The sequence below is a fragment of the Rhincodon typus genome, chromosome 8, assembly GCF_021869965.1.
Source record: "Rhincodon typus isolate 14 chromosome 8, sRhiTyp1.1, whole genome shotgun sequence".
NCBI classification, from domain to species: domain Eukaryota; kingdom Metazoa; phylum Chordata; class Chondrichthyes; order Orectolobiformes; family Rhincodontidae; genus Rhincodon; species Rhincodon typus.
Genome location: NC_063339.1, coordinates 73,335,419 through 73,359,419, shown reverse-complemented (window position 1 = coordinate 73,359,419; position 24,001 = coordinate 73,335,419). Strand labels below are relative to the sequence as shown.

The 24,001-nt window shown below is 40.5% G+C and overlaps 1 protein-coding gene across 1 annotated transcript; it reads right to left on the bottom strand.

Moving 5' to 3' along the window:
- Positions 1 to 961: 961 nt before the first annotated feature.
- LOC109910965 (homeodomain-interacting protein kinase 4-like) lies at positions 962 to 23,586 on the bottom strand. The gene is made up of 5 exons (XM_048600459.1): positions 23,082 to 23,586; positions 13,112 to 14,211; positions 3,778 to 3,857; positions 2,933 to 3,002; positions 962 to 1,138 (listed from the first exon to the last, which is right to left on the bottom strand). The coding sequence occupies exons 1-5, from the start codon at positions 23,584 to 23,586 to the stop codon at positions 962 to 964; spliced, it is 1,932 nt and encodes a 643-aa protein (XP_048456416.1).
- Between the last annotated feature and the right edge of the window lie 415 nt (positions 23,587 to 24,001).

Sequence of the window (24,001 nt, the reverse complement as noted above, 5' to 3'; positions counted from 1 at the left end):
TGCTTTTAACCAACATTTGACATATTAGCACATTCATGTGTTGTATACACGTGAAGAAATGTTTGCACGTGGAATGTAGCTGGATTCTGCAAATAAATGCTACATGTGTTAGCTTCTTCAATGCCCAGCCATGCAAAAGATGTGGATCCTGCAGTTTTACCCATTAAACTGACACTGACTTCACCTAGCCTGGGCACTGTCCCAGCCACTTTTCAGTTGCATTGAGCATCTAAAAAACTGCAAGTGTTGGCAAAGATACGATCAGCACCGGGCTCTGTTTGGCTATTTACACCCCGTCACCCTACCTCAAGAGTCCCCTTCTTTCTCTCACTACCCTGACAGATAATTTCCACCTATCCTCCCTAAATGGGAATCCGTCATATCGAACTTTGCTTCCAAATGTCATCCCTGCCACCTGAACCCTGTCACTGTATCTCAAAGATGCCCACCCTGATCCATTACATTGTGGGGCCACAGTGTTGGTCACTGCCAATAACTGCAGCCTATCATACCCTCTGATACTTTTCCACATACTGCTCCATGCATCTCGGGTTTCGCCCATCACTGTCCTTGTTCCCACCTCCACAAATGATTCTGTATTCCCTGCCAGCCTTGACTTCCTCCAATCTTTTTTGAATGGTGATGCCTTGACCTCTAGGACTTTGACCAACTTTGAAGGACAGCCCGTAGACATGACTGGCCAGATCCCAAATGTTGTCTTTGCAGCTCCTGGAGTGACAATACACAATTCCCCTGACTACTAGTGCTGGCCTGACTGTTGACCACTCCCAGTTGGACAAATCTCCTAAGGTTGAACATCTTGAGCAGACGCCTGGCCAGGCCAAGCTCCTGAACTGTATATGCCCCTGAGTGACAGTACCAGACCTCCACATCAACAGCGACCCTCATTGATTATTAAAAAAATCACCTTAAAACTGAAGTAAACGAGTTTATTTTTCCATTAGCAGTTTCTGTAAGCTGTGGATTTTAACCAGTAAGCTAGGCGAAGCAGCCAACTTCTACAAGCAGCTATAAATCGGTTCTGATGTAGCGCGATAGTTCCGTTCTCATGCGATCTCGCGTTCTGGGAAATTCGCGCAATAACAACGCCATTTAATGTAATGGGAACGGAATCGTGCTATAGCCAATAGAGGTAGGGAAAGTTCACGTTCTACAAATATCATTCTATAACACTTCAATCACGTTAAAACTAATTTGTGTTGAAGAAATACGCATTATCTCAGAACCGACTGTGTTAATTATCTGGAGGATCAAGGGGCAACATGTCTGGAAAGCCAAAGGATCATCTCAGTCAAATCCTGTGAACAGGGACCACTGAACTGTCTTCCCAGTCTTCCCCTCCGCCTATCACACCCTTGTTATTTACCCTGTTCCTGTCTGTGTATATGTATGTGTGTGTCCGGGGGCGGGGTTTAAAGTTTTAGGAGGTTAGAGTAGCTGACTCTATTTAAGAATGAGAATTGTTCAGAGGAAGTTTTTGGCATGCCTTCACTAACTGTAGCTCAAGAAACAGATCCAGAGTTAAGTAACTAAGTAAGGACAGTTCACAATGAAGCTGAAGCTGAAGCTGAAAGAGTCCCACAGTGTTATTGTATTTGAAATAGACTTCTGATAAAGAAGTGGAGATATCCCCACAGAGTTCTGGATGAAGAATGGACAATTATTCATCAAATTGCAGTACCACCTAGATACTGTAAAGAAGTATTGTGAGTAGCATATGAAATTCTTAGATCATGACCTACAGGAATACAGAAAATGTAGGCATTGATAAATGCATAAATCATTCTGTATAGCCAAGACTTTATAGAAACATACTGCGTTCTGTAAGATATGTCAAGCGGTAAGAAAAGCAACGTAATCCAACCAGCATCTTTGATACACATAGTTTTTGAAAAACCATTCAGTCGAATACTTGTAGATTGTGTAGGACTATGAGCAAAACCAAAAGCTGATCATCAGTATATCCTTACAATTATGGATAGGACAACGAGATTCAGGTCATACTGGATAAGTTATCGCAGCTTTAAATGCATTTTGGCTACCACTTGAAATAGTTTGATTAGGATTCTAACTCTGTCTAACATTTTCAGTTTGGGTATAAAACATTTGAAGTTAACTGCATCATCTGTAAACACAGGGAGCTTTGGAAAAGCACCATCAAACTCTCAAAATAATTATTAAGACACACTGACATGATTTCCCATGGTTTATCTGTAGCTACTTGTAATAAAACCAATGACTATTTAAGTACAGCAACTTGGTTTGTGCTTTTTGTTAACCTAGGTCTAATAGACAGGTAAATTGGAGAATTCTGCATACTTTTCTAAAATCTTTAACTTTTATGACAATTTTGGAAATAGCTGGACTTGATTTCAAGCATGCTATCTCAGTGTGGCATAACCATCCTTGGATGCAGTTTGATGCTAGTCAGCACCGAGGCTGGTTGCAGCTTGAGGCAAGCTGAAGTCTCCACATATTGCTTCTGATTTCCATGTCGAAAACTTGATATCCAACTTGTTTGGCACTTATAAGATGGGAAGCTATGTATTAATGAGGCTAGTTGGGCTGTTAACAATGCATTTAACAAGCTAATACCCCCTTAATTAAAAACTTTTTGCTGCCTGGTGAGAAACTCCCTCGCTGCTCAGCAAAAGCATCATAAATGGAACAAAATGCTTCTGACATTGAAACAGGCCTCACCAAACTTCTCAACAGATCCTGCCGCAATCTCGCCATAGCACACATTGCTTAGACCCCTATAAGATTAGACTCAAAGTTTTCAAAGTGCTCAGAATACCATGTTTATTATCCAACCTTTGAATTTGTTGTTAGTACATATGTGAGAGCACAAGTGCTGCCAATCAGACCTTGTACTAGTTTTGAAAATGATAGATCATTCTATTGGACTTACTTTCTTTTCCTTTTGGATTTTCTTGCTATTGTTCCAGAACTTTGCCAACTTGAAAATCCCACAAGTGTTCCTTCAGAAAAGATAACATTTGAAATCAGAATGAAGAAGAAATTTGCAGCACAGTGGACTGCAGAACTGAGACAGAATCACAGATTAGAACCACATAAACAAAAATAAACACTCGCCCTATCATGCTTTTTCACACTTTGAATGACCTGTCCAAAAAGCTGTTACGGCACAGTGGTATTGTCCCAAGCCCCATCTATCCCTAAGGTGCTTCAAGACATGTTCAAACAGATTAATTAAAAATAATTAGGAATGCAGCTAAATGGCACAGTGAAGGTGTGCTAGTTCCGTAACATAGTGGTCGATGGATCGAACCCAATTTTTACTGTTTATCCTGGGTGGGCGGGGGGGCAGTGATAGCATGGTGGTAAGGATTTTTCAACATTGCAGATTTGTTCAGGATCTTGTGGCCTAGTGACAGTGTTTCTCTCTCCGGGCTAGACAGCCCAAATGCAAGTCCTACATGCTCCAGAGATGTGTCATAATATTTCTGAAACAAGTTGATTAAAATATCTATCTATATCCAAATTGCTTTTGCAAGTCAATATGGAATCTGCTTCAATTTACCTTTCAGGCTGTGTAATTCATGTCATAACAACTTTCTGAGTAAAGAAAATTCACCTCCGTGCTATGTTTTGCTAATTATATCCCCTGAAGACAGTTTCTCCTTTTTTACTCCATCAAAACTCATTATAAGAGCAAACAAATACCAATATTCAAAAAGGATGCAACTATGTCCAAGTGAATTACACATGAAATCCTATGATTGTCACACTTACTTATCTAGAATTTTCTCTCTCTCCAAATCTTCAGCTTCATTGACCTCCACTGGTGAAGAATTAATTTCAGTTTCTGAACCCTATCGACAGGAAGGAAGAATTTCAACAATATTATTGTAAACACAGTTCTTCCTTGAATTCTTCCTCTTCGTACACTGGACTGAAGTTCTCCAGCTCTCCACTGTTGGATCCAAGTGATTGAACTTCACAGATGTGCTCAGGCAATGAATGGCTGTGGGATATTCATCAATGAAGTTCTTCAGATTATGAGCCGCTTTCTGCCATCCACACACCTGTTTTCTGCAGCAGATGCCAAATACCTTAGCTAATTTTTGCAATTAAACTGATGTTAATTGAAGCCTAATCCCCTCACAGGCATACTGATATTAGGTCATCATTTCCCAATTTCCTTATTACCATACCGATACAGGTTAACATTCTAGCAACTATAGCATTTTATTTATTCTATCTTCAATTATTCCAGTTCACCCTGGACTTCAGGTTCAGAAAACGAGTCTGTGCATCACTTGTCATGTTGGATAATTAATCACACAGTTTATGAAACAAATATGCTGACAACAAATCGCTAGGTTACTGTGGCATTAAGCATCAAAGGTGAGCCTGATCGAGATCTCATTTCACGTCTGCACACAGTACTTTGGAGCAGGAGCCTACTTCTCTGTCAATCATAAACACTTCATAATATTGTTGCTACATCTAAATATTCAGTGAAAGCAGGAAGGCAGAATAAGAAGCAGATTAAAGATTTTTAATAATAAAAACGTATAAGAACAAAAGACAAATCAGAAATGGAGCAAATGTATAATTTAAATAAATCATAAAACAGTGAAGAGATGATAATGCAGCAATAGACTTTTATTTTCACATGCAAGGTAAAAGTAGTCTGTTTAAATATATATTTAGTAATTTATTGTTACTCCAATGCATGCATTCAGTCTTTTACCCAGGGTTGGGGAATTGAGGACTAAAGGGCATCAGTTTAAGAGGGGAAAGAATACATGGGAATCTGAGGGGCAACCTTTTTACGCATATGGAATAATCTGCCAGCGGAAGTGTTTGAAGCTGGTACATTAACAACATTTAAAAGGTATTTGGACGAATACATGGATAGGGAAGGTTTAGTAGCATATGGGTCAAGTGCAGGGAAATGGGGATAGCGTGAATGGACATTTTGGTCGGCATGGACAAGTTTGGCCAAAGGGCCTACCTCCATGCTGTAGGACTCTATGACTCTCTATGACTATGACTCTATGATTAATTGCTTTATAGAGAAATGTTTTTTTTTGTGAGTGTGATGTATGAGTTAAAAAAACAAAAATACCTTTTTCTTAGGAGAAAGGAATATTCCTTAATCTGTCAGAAATCGCGGGGCTCATAACACGAGTAGGGCATTTTGTTCCTCATGATCAATCTTTCAGTGAGATCATGCTTGATCTATGACCTGACTTCCTATGTCCCTTTATACATTTGGTAAGTAAAAATCTAGCCATTAAAATTAACAGGTCACCGAGCATCTTAAGTTTTTTGTAAAGGGGAGTTTCAAATTTCTGAAACCCTTCATTTTTAGACGTGATTTCTAATATTTCTAAGTCTCCTCAACTGGTGGAAAGTTTCCTATGAGTTCCCTTAGTATTTTGACAGCTTCAATCAAGTTACCTTTTAACCTTCTAGGTTCATGAAAATACACTACTAATTTCTGTAAACTCTTCTCTGAAACTCTTTGGAGTGTCATTCCGATAAATCTTCATCAATCTCATTCCAATGCTGGTATATCAGCGCTTCCAAAAATCTTTCCCAGTGTGACCCTATTTTAGTGCCTCAGACTTTGTGTGGCCCTGAAGTGAAAATTGGAGGGGGCAAGAAGAGGGGTGGAAGCTTTGTGAGTAGGGGAGTGTTGAGAGTTGTTAAGCTGGGATATGGGGAAATAGTTTTTGATGGTGGGATAATGTTGAATGTTATCAGCGAGTGACTGGAGAGATTTAAAACTGCTGGGTTCACCCTAAGAAAAGCAAAGAGCCACCTTTTTTTTAAATAGGCTGTGGCTGTAGCAGCAATTTGGCCTCAGATGGTAAACTGAACCCACTAATATTGTAAAAACACAAACATTTAAAAGGGCTTCACAGCCTTGAAACTCAGAGTTTCATGGCCACTATTGCTATCTCAGAACTTGCAACCTAAATATGTCGTCCTGTGTCCCACAGTTTGCAAATGCCTGCAGTACATCTTTTATAAAGGTGTGAGTCTGTAACTTCTCACAGCACTCCTAGTGTTGTTGAACCAGGACTTTATGTAGATGAAGGGCTAATAATCTCACCAGATCGTGCCTCTTGGCAATTTGTTTCGGATGAATGTTTTCCAAGTGCACATTTTTGCTTTCATTCTCTCCACAATCCTCTGAGAGCAATTGTTTGTTTGCTTTGCAACTGAAATAAAATAAATTAAAAACAACTACAAATGACTTGATTCACACAAAATCGTTACACACCTTTATATATTTGCTAGTGAAATTCATATGTCACTGGATCACTGTCATGAAATGATACAGTACAGAGGGAGGCCATTCTGTCCATTATGTCTATATCAGCTCCTGTTAAGAGTTCTCCAGTTAAACTATTCCAACGTTTTTTCACTAAACCCTGCAAATTTCTCCTTTCCAATTATATATCTCATTCACTTTTGAAAGTTATTTGCAAGCCTAGTAGACAATGCATTCACAACCATAACAAATCACTGTGTAAAAAAAAATCTTGTCTCTGATTTATTTGCCAATTACTTTAAGTCTGTCTCATCTGTTTACCATCGCTTACCACCACTGGAAACAGTTTCTAGTTACTTACTTTATCAAAATCCTTCATGACTCGGAACCTCTTCATTATGTCTACCCTAATTTCCACTGGTCTAAGGGAAATAAAGCCAATTTCATGGTCTCCCCACATACCTGTCATCCCATTCTAGTAAATCACCGTTGCGCCCTTCCTAAAGCTTTGGCATCCTTTCTGTAGTATAGTGCCCAGCTAAACAATGTTCCAGCTAAAGTTTTATATAATTTCCTTGCTTTAGTCCTCTGCATATGTTTACAAATGAATCCATATACTTTTAAAAAAAAAAATTCATTCATGGTAAGTGGACATCACTGGTGGGCCAGCATTTATTGCCCAACCATAGTTGTTCTTGAGGAGGTGATAGTGAGTTGCCTTTGTGAATTGCTGCAGCCCATTTGGTGCATGTAAATCTCACGTAGGATTTATAACTGTAAACCTCAGCTTGACCTGCCTCCTTTAAAGGAGTGCATATTTATTTCTTCAAACCTAACTATCATTTTCAATTGCTTTACTCTATAACATTGTCATTTATAGACATAACCCAGAAAATTAAATGACACTTTAAAATGACTTCAAGTGTATGTAGCTGTGAACAAAAGCCCACAATTCACATGCCTGATGATGAACATACACACCAAGATGCATTCTTATCCCTGAAAGGCATTAAATTGGGAAGCCGACAACCATATTTCTGGCTACAAGCACTACGAATTTTGGCTGCTACTCTTAAGGTTCAATGATTACCCTGGTGAAAGGAAATGCATGAGCAACAAGAATTACCCTCTGTACTCCAAACATCTTTAGTTCTTATAGAATGTGCTTGTGACATTACTGCTGGCTTTCTGGGAGGGCCCTCAACTTGCAGCATAACTCAAGGAAGCTAAAGCACAAGGCTGGAAGCACCCTTTTGGCCTCTGCTCTACTGCAGACATGGGCCCAGTTATTCTATTTTGGGGCAACATTTTAGGCTGGCTATTTGATACAACAGGTCGCCATTTTTATTTCTCTAATATACCAATAGATTAATCCCCTCTCCTATCTTCACAACATTGGCAGTGGGAATATGCTTAACATTTTTTTAAAGATTGATAAATTTTAATGCTGACCTGGTAATTTCACTTCTTGATATATGTCTTGATCTACTTCTGATCCCCCTAGTTCCTAGTAGACAGTCATTGGAAAAATAAATATAATAAATACTATTGATAATGTTGTTGAAAAACAACTTCTGACTCATGATTCTTACCAACTAATTACCATGTAATTATATGATTTCATAGATGCATGGAATTAAGCTGTATCTTCATCAAAATTGTGGAAAACAGAGGGAAGGATTCTATTTATACAGAAAGGAAATGTTGGAAAGCCTAGTGAGGAACTGTGAGCTCAATCAAGTAAATAAGATATGTGGGACACTGAAAAACTCGGGGAATGTGAATGCTGAAATTGAGAAGCTCCTGAACATCATTATGGTAAGAGGCTCAGGAAGACAAACATGGACAAAGAGAATCAGGGATATCAGCATGGAAAATGAAGCTCTGGAATACTGCTATAAAATAAAGGTCTTGGGTACATCAGTATGGAAAAAGAGGCTCAGTGGAATAAATGGAATAAACACGGTTTTTTGAAGTATAAAATCAAAGATGTTATATTCAGTGGAAGTATATTTAATAGACTCAGAAGTATGCTGTGCATGATTGTCCAAACATTTATTGATACCTAATCTAGGTCCTCTGCTGCTGTTCGGCAAGGAACAGTACAAGTGTTCTCTTATATCTGAAAAATATCTGAAGAAGTAAAAAAATTGGCATTCTGTATATCAGCAACTAAGCAAGGAAAACCAGCTTTAGATCATAATTGTGAAACATTTTTCTGAAGTATGCTCCATATTATGGATTACTTTGAAGTGCACTGATTTCTAATTTGTGTGCATTAATATTCCAAAATCAGAAATAATATAAACACATATTAGTCTTTTTTCAGTGGTTTTCTTTCAGTGCAATTCTTCGACAATTGATTATATAGGAAGTAGGAAGCACAAGCTGGTGAATGGCAATGAGAGTGCGTTAGGGATAAGCAATAGGATTTTAATTGATGTCACACTTTAGGAGATTAGAATGTGAGATTGTGTTGGAAAACTCCTCGATATATGTATTGGGGTAAAAGTACAATGGCATTACATAAGCAGAAACTTACAATTAGGATCAAGAAGTAATGTAAGTTGATTTCAAGTAAAGGATCAAGATGGATTTTGAAACCTCCATTCTAATGTAATATAACAAATAATATCCTAATAGATTAAGTTTTATAGTTTTGAGGTCAAGCAACATAACACTCATCCTATGCATGACATAGGAATGATGTCAAGTATATTCAAATAAGGGCAGGCCAACAAGCCCTTCAAATCTGTTCCATGATTCCAGTAGATCAAGATGGATTTGTGGAGTTAAACTATCTACTCTGCCTTTGTAAGGCAACCTTTAGCCAAAAAACACCCGCTCAAACTCAGTTTTGTTACATTCAATGGCATTACAGGGAGAATTCCTGAATGCCACTGTCTTTTCTGTGAATAAAATGTGTTTCCAGCCATAACCCCTAAGCAATCCAATTCAGGTTTTATGATTATTATCTCTTGTTCGAACTATTCCACCAAAGGAACAGTTTTTCTCTCTCAAATTCTTTAATCATCTCATTTAGGTCAGTTTTAATTTTCTATCCATAAAGGAATATAAGCCAATCTATAACCTGGCCTCATTATAAATCTTATATCCCTCATATCATTCTGCTGAATCTGAGTTGCAGTGCCTTCAAAGCTATCCTTGAAATCATTGCAGTTCTGTAAATAGGGGTCTAACAAGATCTTTGCACTTCTATTAACATAACTAGCCATTTGGATACAGAACTGGCTCAAAAGCAGAAGAGGGTAGTGGTGGAGGGTTGCTTTTCAGACTGGAGGTCTGTAACCAGGGGTGAATCACAAGGATCATTGCTGGGCCTACTGCTTTTCGTCATTTATATAAATGATTTGGTTATGAATATGGGAGATATGGTTAGTAAGTTTGCAGATGACACCAAAATTGGAGGTATAGTGGACAGCGAAGAAGGTTACCTCAGAGTACAACAGGGCCTTGATCAGATGGGCAGAAGGAGTTTAATTCAGACAAATGTGAGGTGCTGCATTTTAAAACGATAAATCAGAGCAGGACTTATACTGGGGAGTGTTGGTGAACAAAGAGACCTTGGAGTGCAGGTTCATGGCTCCTTGAAAGTGGAGTTGCAGGTAGAAAAGGTAGTGAAGAAGGCATTTGGTACACTTGCCTGTATTAGTCAGTGCATTGAGTATAGGAGTTGGGAGGTCATGTTGCGGCTGTATAGGACATTGGTTAGGCCACTTTTGGAGTACTGCATTCAACTTTAGTCTTCCTGCTGTAGGATGTTGTGAAACTTGGAAGGGTTCAGAAAAGGTTTACGAGGATGCTGCCAGGTTGAAGGGTGTGAGCTATAGGGAGAGGCTGAATAGGCTGGGGCTATTTTCCCTGGAGTGCCAGAAGCCAAGGGGTGACCTTAATAGATGTTTATAAAATCAGAGGGGCATGGATAGGGTAAATAAACAAGGTCTTTCCCCAGGATGGGGGAGTCCAAAACTACAGGGCATAGATTTAAGGTAAGAAGGGAAAGGTTTAAAAGGGGCAACTTTTTTACACAGGGTGGTGTGTGTATGGAATAAGTAGCCAGAAGAAGTGGTGGAGGCTGGTACAATTACAACATTTTAAATGCTTTAATGATGGAGGGCTTACAGAGATATGGGCCAAATGCTGGCAAATATGACTAGATTTATTTAGGGTATCTGGTTGGCACGGACAAGTTGGACAGAAGGTTTATATCTCTATGGCTCTGTAACTTCCACCCTTGTATTCCAAATCTCTTTGAATGAAGACCTTGGCTGAAATTTTTCCGTGTCAGATTGGGATGGAACGGTTGCAGGATGGCAAACAAAATGACTGCGCAACGGCATGTCTAGAAATTCCATGTCTGCTTTCTGCCCTCCGCTATTTTCTCAATGGCAGGGGAGGAAGCATGTCTGAGAATTTGCCCGCCTCTCTTAACAAGGAATTTTAGATCAATGTGGACTTGTTAAGAGCTTTCTCTGGTACATTTCCTAACTTTTAGGGAGATGGCCATGCCTAATTACCCTTGAGAAGGTGGTGGCCGGATGCTTGGCACGTCAGGAGTCAGACCATCCCAGCTGAGGTGGGGACAGGACATGTGAGATATGCAAGAAAATGCTTTTGAAGTTGTACTGAAGAGGCTAAACATTGCAGAGAGGTCTTGTCGCATCTTTGAAAATATTACTAATTTTAAAACGCACAATAGCCTACCCTTTGTTGAATTCCAGGCTTCCCACTATCCTTCAAACCTGACCTTTGGCAACTTTTCTCCTGATTTTTGAATTCTTGGTACAGAATTGGCTGCTGTTTTAGACCAAAACCTAGCCCACCACCCAAGAGTCCCAGCTCCATTCTCACACCCCTGATCAATAATTGGGCAGTGGAATCGACTCCAGGGTTATTCAGGCTGTCAGCCTCAGGCTTCTCAGACAGCTGCTAATGGGGGTGGGTTCACAAACAGGAATTTAGCTACTTCTCCATACCCACCTCTGAGAGGAAATCCAGCCCCAACTTTCTGTGAGCCTTTTAAATTATTTTCTGCACCTGAAATACATATGTTATATTGACTGTGAACTTTATTTAACTCATGCAGCAAAGGTATGTGATTTCAGGGTTGATTTTAACTCTCAAGTGAATAGATTTTGTTTGTGTTGTAATTGAATCCAGTGTTGCATCTTCTAAAAACTGGCTAACAATTAGAACTTAGTGGAAGTTTCAGTAAATTTTCTAAAGAATAATACATTGTTTGAACTCTAATATAATTCTTACCACTCTTTACATTTTCTTCAGCTTGGTCACTACTAAGCTGTTCCTGCTCAGATACAATGAAGCTTGGTTTATTTTCGATATGTCTTGGGCGTGACATAATTGGCCCTGTTGAAATAAAATTCTGCTGTTTGTGTAGATGCACCCCAGGCTGTAGGTGCTGTTTGGTCCCAGCACAAGTGCTGTACCTCTGAACTGAATTTGTTAATCCCACCTCTGTAGCATCCCTCCATTTCGGGGCCTTCCTGCCACTACACTTGGAATGTGTGTAGGATGTGGCCAGTGCAGAATTATTTTCTTTTGCAAAAGAATTTTTCAGGTGTACTGCTGATGTCTCTTTTATTTGAGCTTCTTTATTTTGCTTTTCCTGTTGAGTAAGAACAGAGACTCCCAGTGATACAGGAAAAATAACAATTAATGTCTCACTGATACAGGAAAAGTAACAACTAATGTCCAAGAGATTGGCATTAATTCTGCTGCAATGATTGGAAAATAATGCATCTATTTATCATAACTAAATGTTATATCATCATTTAAAAGATGTATCTTTTTCATGATAGTGTATAAATTGAGTACTGTTTCATGATTGTATAAATTGAGTACTAATGTAAAAAGAGATGCTGTTGAAGATTTTTATCTTGCATTCATCAGAACAGAAATGCAAAAATATCGATCTCAAAAAAAACAACAATTTCTAGCAAGTGAAAGATGAATGATCTCATTAGAGGGTCACCAAAGCTCATATGAGAGGATGAGATTGAGAGAAGGGAAGTGCAGGAATTGAACCCACGTTAAAGGCATTACTCTGTATCATAAACCAGCCAACTGAGCTAAACAACTCCACGACAATTTCTACTGCACGAAGAATGGTTGTTAATTAGTTGGCGAGTGGATTCTTCATTGGTCAAGGTGTTGCCATGGAAACAAGTATTCGTAAACTTTCGTTTAAATTCAAACCAGGCAAGTTGATTCTGATTGGTTGAGTATTGCCACAACATATGTAGCTTCTAAGAAGTGTAAGCAAGTCCTATTGTGAGCCCCACTGATAGTATTGTATTGGTTGTTAGTGTAATTCTTAGATTGTTTAAAAAATTAAATACGTGTTGCCCAATTGCAGAATCCACTGTTGGACCCAGTGGTCAGAGTTTTACAAGCATGCTGCGAATCAGGGACAAATGTCATCTTGTACATTCTCCATGACAACACTTCGACAAATCAGAGTCCACTTGCCAACCAGTTAGAACCATTTTCCCTTCCAGTACAAATTGTTGTTCTCTTTGAAATTTGTCTTTCTTCAATGTTGTCTGAGGAGTGAGAGACAAAAAGCTGTCAGTTGTTAGAGCTACACTTTACTCTTCCAGAAAACTACATTACTTAGAAGCTTGAATGATTATTAACTTACTATACTTTTAAACAAAAATATATCATGAACCTCCCTTCACTTAATAGCTGACATATTCCATTTGTGCAGAAATTGATTAGTATGCGTAACATTTATTTGTTTAGTAAATTCCAGTAATGGATTTTCAACTGTTTATAGATTCCTACATGTCATACCTCTGTTACAGAAGATCTTGGGTACTTTTCAGGTTTGTTGTCCCCATTCTCTTGACCTTCTTTCATTGATGGAAAGACAATCGAATGCTTATTGCTGTTTCTGTCCTTATCAGGCTTCAGATCAAGTCGAATCACATTGTTAAAAGAATGATCTGACAGAGGCGGGTTAATAGGATTTCCTGGTGTTGATTCTGCAGCGTGCCTGTGTACGGACCAAGAGATCTGATGACAAGTTTCTTGATATGGATAAGGGGGCCGTCGGGCATCCCCTGCGCATGGAGTGAAGTGTTCATGGACTAGATGGCTCACTCCCCCAGGTGGCATCATATGTCTGTGCATTCTTCCTGACTCTCCAAGAGTGACATTGTCCCTTTTATCAATGGCTGTTTGTCCAAAGGAATAACTGTGATTGGACTGGTCCTGTGTATTCTCGCGGTACACAGTATTTCTATCATGACACTCCTGTAGCAGGTGAGAATTATTTTTGTTATTTTCAGTTCTAACGTAATTCAGAGCAGCATTGAGGCTTTGAACAGACAACTCATAATACTTTGTATGTTTATAGTTTTTCTCCAGTTCCTCCATAGTGATGAATGGATGCTGTAATGCAAGTCTTGGAGAAATGCGATATTTGGGATCAAAGTTCAACATTCTCTTCACAAGAGCTACCATACTGTTACGATCATGGAACTCGGCAATATCATCACCATTTGGGGACAATGTTTTGATGATGCTGCATGTTTCAAGATCATCTAGTGACTTTAAAGTATGTCTCCTTGGCTCCAAAGGTTGTGCAAACATCTTTGACTGATACTCAGATGACGACTTAAGTTGCCACTGGTGGGCTGAAGAAGTGGAGGAGTTTCTTTTGAAGAAATGGTGAGTCTTACTTGCTTGGTTGAGCAGCTGGTCGTGAGGTTGACCTTGGGTTTCAACAATGATTCTGATCTGATCATATTGATTCTTACCCGGATATAAAGGGCTACCAAGTCGAAGTTCAGCTAGAACACAACCGAGGGACCACATATCCAGCTTTTCACAGAAAGGCAATCCCAAGAGGATCTCCGGTGATCTGTAATATCTGGCCTGGATATATGGGTCTTCAAAGTGAAAATTAAATGTCTATGTTATAGAATATTGAATCTATACATAAGTAATTTTCTTCAAAAACTAGAGGGAAACCATATATTAATTTCAAACCCGAAGTGCTATGATTCATATTATTGCTGTGTATAAGCACACTAACGTTGTACTTCTAAGCAGAGAACAATAGAGAGTCATGAACTATAAGTCATCTTGCTTTGTGGCAAGATGTTGGTACAGGTTTGCTGGAAAATGGATTTAGAATAACAGATTTATGGAATAATGAAAAGTGGATTTGGTGGCTGTTTTTGACAGGTACAGACTCAATGGCTCAGAGGGTCTTTTTCTGTGCTGTAGTCCTCCATAATTGTGACTTTATGATGGTTCAACTTGTTGTAGCTGGACACTGGTGTGCGGCATAAAACTGCCGAAAATGCAGAAAGAGTTGTAAGTCAGATGAAAAAAAAAGCATAAAAATATATAAGGGAGTAACCTTTCCATTTGATGTGGTAAAAACATTACAAAATATCCTGAAGGAGGAAATAATAAAAGCAAGATCAAGAGGGACTTAACATGGTCATATGGGAGGGACATCATGTTTGACAAATCCACTGAATTTCTGTGCAAGGACAACTGCATTGATTTTATTCCTTCATCTCACCCCATTGAGCCCAGACTTACAGGCACTTTTCAGGCAAAATATTTCATAATATACTGAACCATTCCGAACTGATCATGCTTGAATTTGGTGCACTGGGTACGTAGCAGGGCAGCTGAGGTTTAAGTGCATCCTCTGGCAGGACATGTGCCTGGAAATGAGGTTCGGAAAACATCAAACAGAAAATCCACACACAGGCTGAAAAATAAAAATAGGTCTTATCTTCTTAGACCTCCTGAGCATCCCCCAGAACAGGACAGTATTTAAAAGAGGTGACAGGGGTCTGACCCCATGGTTAGAGAGCTGGCAAGAGTCCTGTGTAATTCCTTTAAAAGCAGATCTGTCAAATTAAGTGCCACTCAGGCACATAACTAGATAGTGCACAGATTCTTTAGGATCAAGGACCCTGGGGGCAGAAGCCCTAGCTACTGAGAGAGGCTGGCCAATCAATCTACTGCCAACGTGAGGCTAAGTATCATCACTGGATCCGTGGCCACAGATGAATAGCAGAAGGAGTAGATTGCAGAGTGGGTCGTGATTAGAATGAGGTTAGTCAGGTGGACCTCATAGCATATGAGTTCCCTGATTAGGGTTGTTATCTTGGTCCAATCAGGGAGTCCTGGCTGACAGATATAAACAGGAGTGTCAAGGGTTCTACTTCTTCGAGGAGCCAGCTCAGAGATAGCTAGGTCAGTGTCATGTACTATGCATGTGTAAATAAGAGGTGACAGGGGGCGGGATACCGGCCTTTCTGGAGTTATTTCAGTGGTGGCCAGAGTCAGGTGCTAGAACACCATCTGGTATGTGGGATTAATGATGTAACCATGCAAAAGCTACTGGTTGAAGCCCAACTGGACTCCAAACAGGCACTACAACTGGTTTTGTCATTAGAAAACGCGGCAAGTGGAGGTTATTAGTTACAGGATATTACGACAGAAGTGGACACTCTCGCTAGTCTGACTGGACTTGGGGAACTCCACTTGAGTGAGGCCAGCTGCATAGTCTCACTCAGGTCATATCCTGAACAGAGGGACAGCCCACTACAAAACCCAAAAACAAAGCCAAGCCTTGGCTAAACGGTTAAAATTTTCACGAGGATCGGCAGGTCACTGTAGTTGCTGCCGGTATGTGGACTTGAGACTAGGCCTGAATTATGTAACAGAAGTCACAGGCCAGTATCCAGGAGAATGCATACCCTGGGAAGTCCATCTACAGCTGGTTTGGAACAGTTAAACTGCTTAGCAACATCCAAATCAGAACCAATCAAAATAAATGCCTGGCTAAATAGTCACCCAGTTCTAATGGAGGTCGATACCTGTGTAGCTGTATCAGTGACTACGGAACCAAAATTACTCTGGACACCAATCCTTAAGGTTGTGTGAGACCTTGCCAGGCCGAGAACCTATACCCGGGAACCATACACAATAAGGGTACAACTTCTGTTCCAGTCTTTTATGAGAAGTAGCTGGTTTAGTTACCACTAATTGTAGTAAAAGTCTCAGGCCCAAGCTTGATGGGGCAAAATTGAGTGAGAAAGATTCAATTTAATTGGCTCAGTATTTTTCAATTAGAAAATAGCTGCCTCAGTGAAGTCCTAACGAATTGCCAGATGTCTTTCAGGATGATCTAGGGACTATCAAAAGGACCAAGGTCACCATAAACATTGACCAAGAAGCAATTCCACAATTCTGCAAGACTAGCCCAGTACCATTTTCCTTACAGGCTAAAGTAGATGCAGAAACCAGGAGGCTGGAAAGCAAAGTAGCCATCAAACCAGTACAGTTTGCAAAATGGGCAACACTGGTCGTACCAACAGGTCAGTTCACCTTTTGGGGATTTCAAACAAATGGCAAGCTGGATAAATACGCAATCCCTCGCATAGAGGACTTGTATGCAAAACTGGCAGGGTTGGGGGTGTGGGCTGTCCTTCATGAAGCTGACTGTGAACAATGTGTAGCTGCAACAATCAGATGAGAATTCCCAGAAGTATGCTACAATTAATATCCATAAGGGTTTGTACCAAAACAGAAGTTGCTGGAAAAGCTCAGCAGGTCTGGCAGCATCTGTGAAGAAAAAAAAATCAGAGTTAACGTTTCAGGTCTGGTGACCCTTCAGCCTGTGCCATTTTCCAGTGGATAATGGAGAACATTTTCCAAGGTCTATCCCAGGCTATCATTTACCTGGATGACATACTAATAATTGGGAAGACCAATTAACATCATTTAGAGAACTTGGAAAAAGTGCTTAAACGTTTCTCCAAGCCAGGGGAATGTCTTAGGAGAGAAAAATTTACGCTCACAGAACTCACGTCTGTGTCAGAGCTTCGGTGTTTTCTTAGGTTGGTGAATTATAATGGAACATTCATACATAACCTCACCTCCATCCTGGCAACCTTACATTTGCTATTGAAAAAGGGTCAGCGTTGGGCATGGTCTTGCAGCCAAGATGTAGGTAAGTGAAGATGCAGCTATTGTTGTCTAAGGTGGTGGCACACTACAATCCCAAGCGAGTCATGCAATGCCTCCCCATACATATTGGAGTAGTCTTGGCTCACCATTGGCCCAGTGGAGAGGAACACCTGATAGCGTGTGCTTCCTGGACTTTGGATGATGCCAAATGAAGATAAGCCCAGATAGAGAAAGAAGGTTTAATAGTCATCTTTGGTGTGAGAAAGTTCCACAATAGCTTCACAGATGTAAATTTGTGATAGTAACAGATCACAAATCCCTGTGAGGGCATCTTAAATAGGACAGGGCTGTGCCACCCATAGCTTCAGAGGTGGGCTCTTATTCTGAGTGCGTACAATTACAAGTTGGAACACCATCTGGGAGGCCAAGTGGCAAATGTGGATGCTTTGAGCCACCTCCCACTGATGGATACACCATTGGTAATGCTGCCACTGGAACAGCCTGTTCTGGTTTTAAACTTTCTGGACAGCCTTCCGGTCACCGCTGACGATATCAGACTGTGGACACAAAATGGTCCTGTACTGGCAAACTGAAACAGCTGGTGGTGATGGGGTAAAGGCCAAAAGGTCATCATAACCAGAACTGAAACCTTTCTGGACCCTGCGAGACCAGATCACCATAGAGGATGGCATGTTATTGTGGGAAGCATGAGCAAAGCTAAACTCCACCAGGGTCATCCAAGGGTTTCCAAAATGAAGATGTTGGTGAGAAGTTACGTCTGGTGGCCAGGACTGGATGCTGCTATACCAGTATTGTTAGGGCATTGCCTAGAGTGCCAACAAGGACAAAAATTACTGCCAGCAGCTCCCCCACATTCATGGAAATAGCCGGGTAAACCCTGGACTCAGTTACGTGTTGACTATGCAGGTTCTTTCATGGCCTCCATATTCTTAGTCATTGTGGATGCCCACTCAAAGTGGCTGGATGTGCAGAGTTCACGTGTCAAACATGGGGATGATGATTGAAAAGTTGCGAGCATCTTTTGGCAACACATGAATTCCTGGAGGTGCTGGTCACAGACAATGGACCATTATTTACCAGCAAGGAATTTCAGTAATTCCTGAAGTTAAATGGTATTCAGCAAGTAAGGACAGCTCCACGCCATCAGTTGGTCTGGAGGAAACAGCAGTCCAAATGTTGAGGGCAGGCTTAAATTAACAGCCTACAGCTTCACTCAATACCAAACTGTCCCAGTTGCTGTTTGATTATATGACCACCTCTCACTGAACTACAGGGACAGCTCCAGCAGGGTTGCTAATGAGGACAGGACGCATGGTAAGTGGCGACTTTTCACTTTACTCTTTTGTGTGCATGTGACAATAAAGCTAAATCAATTCAATTCAAACCTGATCTTCCTGGAAGTTGGGGGAAGGGATGTAGTGAAACAGCATCAGGAATGCCAATACCAGACACAAGATTCGTCTAAGTGAGAGGGACGAAGCTTACTGTCGAAAACACAAATGGTTCTGCATGTGTAAAAAGGCTCGGTCGACACAAGGTCAAGTCCCGACTTAGAAGGTTAGGTAGGAGAGGCAGTCCTGAGCAAGCACTTGGATCACATGAATGCTACAACCTCGCAAACAGGGCAGCAGCAAAACATACCTGGCCCATCAGAACACCTGGCATGGCTGTCAGAACCTTTGGGTTCTTCCCCTCTGCCTAGCGTCAGAGAAACCTCTGAGAAGATGGACACAACAGACATCACAGCCTCAACAGCCTGAAGAACATGAGTTTTGGCTGAGACGCTCCAAGTGCAAGAGGCAGGCTACGGTCCGCTACATGCTGCTTGTATCCAAGGCAAAGTCAGAGGAACCGAACCTGGTGCGAAATGCCCCAGGAGAAGCTACAGGATAAAAAAAAAGGTCTTCATTCCGAGGACTTAGAGAGGGAGGGATGTAGTGACTGGAACAAGGTCAGCAAGGTGAACCTCATAGAATATGAGTCCTCTGATTGGACCAGGTTAATAGCCCCGACAGGGAGTCCTGGCTGATAGATGTAAATAGAAATGTCAGGGGTTCTACTTACTCTAGGGGCAGCTCTGAGCTAAATGGGTTACTGTCATGTACCATGCATGTGTAAATAAAGGGTGACTTGGTAACAGGATACTGGCCTTCATGGAGTTATTTCACGGGGTACTACATCTTTGGATCAAGCACTGAGTGCCTTTTAATGAGGAAATCCTATCAACCCAAAAGGATTTGTTTGTTGTGCCCGCTTAGTATAATGAGTTCCCCCACCTGGTGGCGTACTGTAATTATACCCATTAGGCCTTCCCAAGATTAAGGGCCCTGGAATCAGAAATCCCAGCATCCAGACCTGCCAGCTCTCCATTGCTGTCAGCGACAGTGGGAGAGGTGGTAGCTGTTGTATGTACCAGAAGCCCTGGATCATTGAGGGAGCACAGGCTAAAAGTCAGTCCAAGTGTGATGGGGGCTGCAGAAGGGGCTGGTCATGGCTCTCAGCAGACCTATTCGATGTCCTGATGACAATCCCTCAATCAGGCATGACTGAATGCCTTTGAAGAAGGGCTCACCCTATAAGCCCATGATCAAATCCGTCAGGACTTTGCTTTTTTTGGATTGCCATCCAATAGTGAATCCTGTCTACTACTAACCGAACAACAATACTTATTGTCCAGCCCTTGAGGAGGTAGTGGTGCTCTGCCTTCTTGAACTGCTACAATCCATTCAGTATAGAGACACTCACAATGCTGTTAACAAGGGAGTTCCAGGATTTTTATCCAGTGGCATTGAAGAGATGGTGGTACATTTTCAAGTCAGGATAGTAAGTGGCTTGGAGGAGAACTTGCAGATTTTGGAGTTTTCACGTATCTTCCCTTGTCTATCTATATGGTAGTAGTTGTGGGTTTGGAAACAACTGTCTAAACAGTCTTATGAATTACTGCAGTGCATCATGTAGATGGAGTGAATGTTTATAGATCTGGTACCAATCAAATGGGCTGCTTTTTCCTGGAATGGTTGAGCCTCTTAAATACTTTTGGAACAGCACTCATCCAGACAAGTGGAGATTATTCCATCACACTCCTAACTTGTGCCTTGCAGATTATGGTCAGGCTTTGAGGTGTCAGGAGCAGAGTCACTCATTGCAGGATTCCTAGCTCTGACCTCCTCTTGTAGCCACAGTATTTACATGGTGAGTCCAGTTAAGTTTCTGGTCAATGATAACCCCAGAATGTTGATAGTGGTGGATTCTGCAATGATAATGCCGTTGAAAGTCAAAGAATCATGGCTAGAAACTCTCTTGTAGGGAATGGTCACTGCCTGGCACTTGTGTGACACAAGTCACATATCAGCCTAAGTCTGGATATTGTCCAGGTTTTGCTGCTTTTCCCTATGGATGGTATCAAGAGACCATTCCAACTGAAAAAGACAGCCTGGAAAGAGGTGGCTACAGAGGTCAGTACCTATGGGTGGCTCAAGAAACATGGCTCTAGTGCTGCAGGAAGAAGAATAATCATTCTAGGTACCACTTCATGCTCCAACGAGTGTGGTTTAGTATTGTAATATTGCCACCTCACAGGACTGTCATACTGAAGACTGGGTACCAGGCATCTCCAACAGATGCATCATGTGTAATCAATGTCTGCCACTTCACTGTGGAACCAATGCAGCGTGACTGGCACCACAAGGATCGCACTTAAAGCGCAAAAGGAATTACAACACTCAGCAGCTCACACACCATCAATTCATTGAACTTTCTTCATTACTAGGAGAAACCCCATGTTCCATAAGTAATTTGGGGATATGATCCATTGTTATAATTGTACTCCATTCATATTCAGGTGATATTGCCATGACTGAAAGATTATGATGCATGTTTGTGGATCATATTCTAAAATCTTCAATAATGTCTTCAATCCGCAGCAGTCAGGTCTCCTAAAGATATTTATACCTCCAAGGAAAGTCAGTGGATGGTGTTTTGGAGATAAGATCTACCCTCTAAAGACATGAGAATTCCTGCCACTGACACTGAGGAAAAGAACAGCTGAAGCCACATAAGCATGAGAGTGGTCATTGCTTAAGCCATCATGATACTGAAGGTGCCATTCATGTGCCTGGACAGATCTAGATAATGTACCAGTTAATAATGACTGACATTTAACAGCTAAACTTAGTTCAAATTTCAAACCAGGCTATACCCTTTTTGCTGAGGTGCAGTGTTCATGTTCTTGTACATACTTTTACTGTTTCAAAGTAGACTGCAAAACCTGAAAGTTAACTGCTAATTGTCATTAACTACTAGATTTTCTATGGCAATCTCTACTAATCAGAATTCACTTGCCAACTTTCTTCTCATAAACATAAATATTACCTTTTTCCCTTAAATTAACATTGTCTGAATTTTCCAGATGTCTGCAGGACAAAAATCTTCAAAATACTGTGTCTTTGTTAACAAACCTAGTGACTTGAATAATACACTGCCTATGCTATATTAGACAGACATACTTTTAATGAAGTTTTTGAAACAGTAGGCAGGGAGGTTACTATCTTCAGTGATGCTGTCCTTTGTGCATTAGAAACATTCTCTCAAGGATAACACACTCATTTCCTCCTATCAACCTGCTCTTCAAAACCAATACCCTTTGCTACCATCATTGCTGACCAAACATTTGCTGCTATACCCCTAACTTACAAACTCTGCAATTCGTTAGGCCATTTTATTGGGACTGGTTGCATTCCCAGCAGAGTCCACTATTGACTTCTTATCATTGCTGAGATTGCTGGAGCTGCTGGCCAATTGGATTGCCTACCAGCTCCAGAGGGCAGGGCTTCTGCCTACTGAGGGGTGGAGTTCCACTTTCCACTACTTTAACTTGTCCAAATGGTATTATGGCTGCAAGATGCATTTCTTTTCAGTCCAATGTCAAGTTTCCTGTTCTCTGGTCAAAATATTCAACTTCAACCATGCGTTACAAGAAGCAATGGAGTCAATGAGCCAATCTGAAGAAAAATAGAATCTTTGGACCAGTCAGAAACATTTGAATGATTAAGCCAATGATACAGAGTAAAAACTATTTGGAAACATTATAATCACTGAACCAGTCAGTAGAAAGGAATCAGAAACATTAGAGATGCTGAGAAAATTGGAACTTGTAAACCAGTTGGAAAGAGAAGAATCATTTCATCAAGTTAGAAACAGGAAAAGCAGCAAAACAATGAGATTGCTAAGACACTTAGTTAAAAATAAAACTACCGGCACATAAACTATGACGAATTTTAATTATCACATATAATTGGTTTACTTGAAAGAAATGTCAAGGTTTCCCTGACAGCTGCCTGGATTAAGGCACTTCAACATGTGATATGAAATTGCGCGACAGAGGTCGTCACAGGTTTGATCTTTAGTTAATGTTACTTAGCTCAGCCTGGTTACAGTATTGACACTGCAACTGTCACCAGCTTCCACTGGACAGCTATAGGGAAGAATGTATAACTTGCCCATTTTAATCCAGTAACTTGTCTTCTCCCTTGAAAACACAATTGTTTTGAGGACAATTTGGACTTGGCCAAAATCCACAAGAACTTTCTTCAAGTTGAAACACTGAGAACGGTTATTTCATCAAGATACTAGAGAATTACCATACTTCACTAAGAGCCAAATTTTCTGCAATGAGTATGGAAGAAAATAGGAATAAAATAAATTAAATTGTCTGAATATTTTCTTACTTCTGTAGATAAGTTAAACAAATCCAGATATTCAATATCAGAGTTATTAAGAAATGAATAATCTAAATATATACCTGGAATATGCTGAACCTCAGGTAGTATACTGGCTGAGCCAAAATCAATCAGTTTAACTCTGAAAGGAAATCGCACGTGTTCTACTAACATGATATTGTCTGGCTTGATGTCTGTGTGGATAATAGACATATCCTTAAGCTTTTCCAAAGCCTTCAGCAGCTGTATGGCAATGGTTCGAACATGCTTAACAGGGAGAGGGGCAAAGCTGTTAGACTTCTGGAAGTCCTGCAAGTTCTGCTCCAATAGTTCAAATACAAGGTAAGACTTTGCATTTCTATGGAAATATTCAAGAAGTTTTATAATATGAAACTTGTCTGCATCCACATCTTGCAAGAGTTTCAACATTCTGACTTCTGTCGCACTGCAGCTATCATATTTTACAGTCTTAATAGCAACAAACTGACCAGTGCTTCTTTTGCGACAGCAGGCCACCTCCCCATATACTCCCTCACCTATGGGTTGGATAATGCTATATGTGTCATTGTGAGAATGAATTGCAGACATCTTCTTACGAGAGGTTTTCTGAAGAATCATTTTAGGGGAATATATCTTATTCAGTGAGGCAGAGTATCCTGCAGCTCTTTCAATGCTCATCTTTGAAGTTTTCTCTCTTATCAGCTAGAACTCGACCTTTGCTGTCAGTCGACCTTTAGATGGAGACGATGTTGCAAGTCGGTTATACTTGAACACATTGTGTATGGTGAAGAAACAATCTTCTTTAACTCTTTCTTAATGATGCTACTTAGGCTCTGAAGAAACTTTTCAGAAAAAACTTGCAGCTTTATAGGTGAATTTCAATTTTTGAATGATGAAGATTAGCTATTTGACACTTATAAACAATGCTCTCAAATTAACTCAAGATCAGATTTTGTGCGGAAGTTCCATCACATTCATGCAATCCAAAAAAAAACCTATAGGA

Bases quoted from the DNA above. Each gene is read 5' to 3' on its own strand.
- LOC109910965 (XM_048600459.1), bottom strand. From the start codon at position 23,586: ATGTCTGCAATTCATTCTCACAATGACACATATAGCATTATCCAACCC. The intron at 3,858-13,111 runs GTATGACATGTA...TCCTGTCGATAG, and splicing joins CAAGATCTTCTGTAACAGAG to GGTTCAGAAACTGAAATTAA. The intron at 1,139-2,932 runs GTAAGTCCAATA...TATTGGCTATAG, and splicing joins AAATCCAAAAGGAAAAGAAA to CACGATTCCGTTCCCATTAC.